General features: G+C 54.4%; 1 protein-coding gene across 1 annotated transcript in view; it reads left to right on the top strand.

Moving 5' to 3' along the window:
* The first annotated feature begins 730 nt into the window (after positions 1 to 730).
* LOC104867117 overlaps positions 731 to 3,706 on the top strand; it is a 4,150-nt gene continuing 1,174 nt past the window's right edge. Inside the window, exons 1-2 of the mRNA XM_010631393.1 lie at positions 731 to 893; positions 1,136 to 1,392. Coding sequence (XP_010629695.1) covers positions 731 to 893; positions 1,136 to 1,392 — 420 coding nt within the window. The remainder of the gene's footprint in view (positions 894 to 1,135; positions 1,393 to 3,706) is intronic.

The following is a 3,706-nucleotide window of genomic DNA, read 5'->3' as shown; positions in this document are numbered from 1 at the left end:
CATTCAAATCAATAAATGTATCATATCACACAACCTGAAGCAACGACAAAATCCCACAGTCATCTCAACAGACACAGAAAAAGCCTCCAACAAAATACAATATCCTTTCATGATTAAAAAAAGGTATAGAAGGAGCCAGGCATGGTGGCTCGTGCCTGTAATCCCAACACTCAGGAGGCTGAGGCAGGAGGATCGTTGTGAGTTTGAGACCAGCCTGGACTACATAGTGAGTTCCAGGTCAGTCTCAACTACATAATGAGACCCTGTCTCAAAAAAACAAAAAACGAGAGTTAAAGACATCATATTACAGTGATCCATGCATACACACGTGCTGCTAACAATTCATAATCACTAAATCTTGGAAACTGCCTCTGTGTCCACCAACAGATGAATGGATAAGGGAGATGTGGTGTTTAAACACCATGGAGTAGTACTGCGCCATAAAGAAAGGAAAACTTGAGGCATTTGTAGGAAAATGGATGCACTTTGAGACCATAATTTTAAGTGAAAGAAGTTAGATGCACAGGCTTAAATACCGCATGGTTTCTCTGATATGAGAAGCCCCCAATATAAGTAAATAGCAAAATAAAAGCTACACAGTGGGAAGTAGATCTTTTGGGGTCCAGGAGATGGAGAGAAGCGGGGAGAAGAAAGGGAAAGGGGCTGCACAAAGAACCGAGACGCGTGGCGCACGAGGAAGGCAGGCACTGCGTCCCAGAAACACGGACCGATGCAGACGAAAACGAGGAAAGGGACCCGGCCCCACGGAGAAGAGCGTTCATTTCATCCGTCTGCTCTGGAGAATAAGACAAAGAAGCTCAAAGACGCTTTGCTCCAAGATTTTCTGGCCTTCTTCAAAAAAGCCTTTGAGGGCGGGGGGACTCAGCTCAGTGGTGCCGCCACCTGCCTTGCAAGCGCAAGGTCCCCAGTTCGATCCCTGGTACCCCCCAAAATGAACCTTTGAGTAGAAAATTGGCAATTCAAAGGTATAAGAACATCTTCTTCCTGGGCATGCTAGACCAGCGGGGCTGGACTTGTCTTTCTAAGGACCAGTCATCCGGTCTACGCAGGACCGAAGGGAGCAGCTCAGGTACAGAGTTATGTTCGCAGCTAGGAGGCCCCTGGTGGGTCCAAGCCAAGCTCGCCGCGCAGGCCTCGCGCGCAGCCCGTGTGGGTGTCGACCTCGATCACGTGATAAGCAAGCGCGGGACCCAAGCTGTGCCGTTTGCCCACCTCGGTCCACGGCAGCCCTCACCGCCGGTGGCCGTCGTGTCCCCATCCGCCCCAAGCATCTCAGAATGCTATATTCGATGGGCAAAGCCGCTCCGGGATGATTTCCCAGCGGGGCCGGGCCGACCCTGGGCCTTGCCCGAGCCTTCGCTGACCTTCCGGGTGAGCAGAGACGCGGCGCTAGGACACGGTGTGACAGACCCTGCTTCACCTAGGACGGGAGGCCACGAATGCTTCCCTGTGGGCGGGGACCCAGGTGGGCCGTCCTCTGGCTTCCGAGGTGTCGAAAAGAGCGTCGGAATCGGTGCCGTGGGTGAGGAAGGGGGCACAGCCAGCTGTCTCCACGGCCTGGGGACCCTCGCGCTCAGCAGTGGGCCCTTGGGGGACCCAACCCGTTCAACACGTGCCTACTACTCAAGGGAGCATAGAAAAATCGTTTATGATTATTTTATTAACGTGATTCTCATCGCAGCTGTAATCTCACAGTCATAAGATCCGCCTAAAACCGCAATAATGGCGACGTATGATTACTGATTGTGCGACTCCTCCACCTACAGCATTCTACACCTCTGGGTGTCTAGCCCGTGGCACGGGTTGGACTCCCTGCTGGATCGTGAGGAGTTCCTAAAGTGGACTATTTCTTCTTTCAGACGTGAGGCAGCTTGAACGGTGATAGGACAGCTGGGAGACCAGGAGGCGAAACAAGCCATGGATGCGGAAGAGGTGGCTGTAAAGGAGGTCTTGGTGCCGCACCTCCCGGGAGGGACACCCAGGAGTGACGGGAGGGCAGAGGGCAACGGGAGCGGGCTGGGAATGGGCTCCCCGCACCCAGGATCGAGCAGGCAGACAGTGGCTCTGGGTCTCTCTGGTGGCCCGAGCAGGTATGTGACCAGGAACCTGCGGGAGAACCAGGGGAGGCGAAGAGAATGAAACCAGCACAACACCTAGTGGCCTCCTGTGTCCACAGCGTGGTGCTGAGAGAACATAGTGAGAGCCCCACAATGACCGAGTGGCGCCCAGTGCCCTGCGGAAGGTGCTGGATCTCAGGGGTTACGCTCACCTGTGGCTTCAGCCAGCCACAAGCTTACGGAACAGGGCGGTCCTGACAGAAGCGCACAGCCTGCCCTTCCTCTGCTCTCTCTGGCCCTTCCCTCAGCTCTCTTCCTGGCTGCCGTGTGGCGGGCAGCTCTCCTTCATCGTGAGGTTCCTGCTTTGGAGCAGCCAGCCATAGGCAGAAACCTCTGAAACCAGGAGCCAAACTCCATCTTTCCCCTTTACGTCGTGTGGGTCAAGTATTTGGTCCCAGGGATGGAAGCTGACCGGTACAATTCTGGAGCAGCGCAGCAGCCAGGAAAACAAACAAACAAACAAACAAAACTCTTACCAGATCAGGCATCCATCCCTTGGTACCCGAGAAAGGAGCGGAGAAAGAGAAACCTGGGCTGAAGGTGGAATCAGAGAAAGTCTTAAAACATGTATGACTCGATCCGGTTACTGAGAGGCAGCTAGAAAGGAAGGGCTTAGAAGGGAGGCGCCCTCCTGCCGTGGCCACCAGTGTGTTGCAGCTCCTGCAGCAAGTATTCAAGATGCGTCTGCTGTGGGAAGCCAGGCCCGGCAAGGTGCAGGTGGTGTTCCGTGACGGGCAGGTGGTGAAGATTTCCAAAGACAGGGAACGAGCCTCTGCTGTGTGCCCGGGAGATACAGCTGTTCATTGCTCCAGGACCTTTACAAGTATTCTACTGCACAGTCCCCTGTCCTTCCTGGGCACTCTGATGGACACCGAGAATTCAAACAAGGACAGAGACGGCTGCTGTTCTCCAGGAGCTTGCGGTCTTGGGGAGGCGGAGCCACAGTGGTGGCGATGCTGTGACGAACGGGGCTGTATCCGTGCATCAGGGGCACAGGGAAAACAGCGCAGTCTTTCTGTGCAGTCCCTGGCCACACCGTGGGCAGAGGAGGCCACAGTGCCCTGGGAGCCCCAGAGTCTGGCAGGCTGAGCACGTGCGAGGGTTCAGATCCGGAGTGAGAAAGAGGCAGAGATGTGGCGAGAGCTGCCCCTGCCCTGCGTGGATCCTGGTGTGAGGTGGAAGTGAGGACGGGCCGGGCTGCTGCTGCAGGCAGCAGCTCTTGCCTGGCACGTGAGAGGCCTGGGTCAGTGCCCACCACTGAAAAACGAAAAGAAGAACGCACCCGCGGGACAGTTTTGAGCAGCACTTCCTGCATTCTGGTAAGAATGAAGGGCAGAGGCTCCAAATCCGAGTCGGGTGACTTCAGTGGTTCCCTGTCCGGGTGAAATGCTCGTCTACTCCCATTTAAAACCGGCCTCGCACCACACCCAGAAGACCCATAAAGTTCATGCTAATGATTGATAATCTGAATTCGTCTTTATTTGGAAGAAAACAACATAAAAGTAGAGAAATAGGCCACCAAAAAAAAAAAAAATGGAAAAAGCTTTCTATTTAGGACTCCAATGGTA

Source organism: Fukomys damarensis, unplaced genomic scaffold (assembly GCF_012274545.1).
Source record: "Fukomys damarensis isolate Sample0158 unplaced genomic scaffold, DMR_v1.0_HiC HiC_scaffold_15, whole genome shotgun sequence".
NCBI lineage: Eukaryota > Metazoa > Chordata > Mammalia > Rodentia > Bathyergidae > Fukomys > Fukomys damarensis.
Note: the sequence above shows the minus strand (reverse complement) of the source record. Positions and strands in the feature narration are given on the sequence as shown.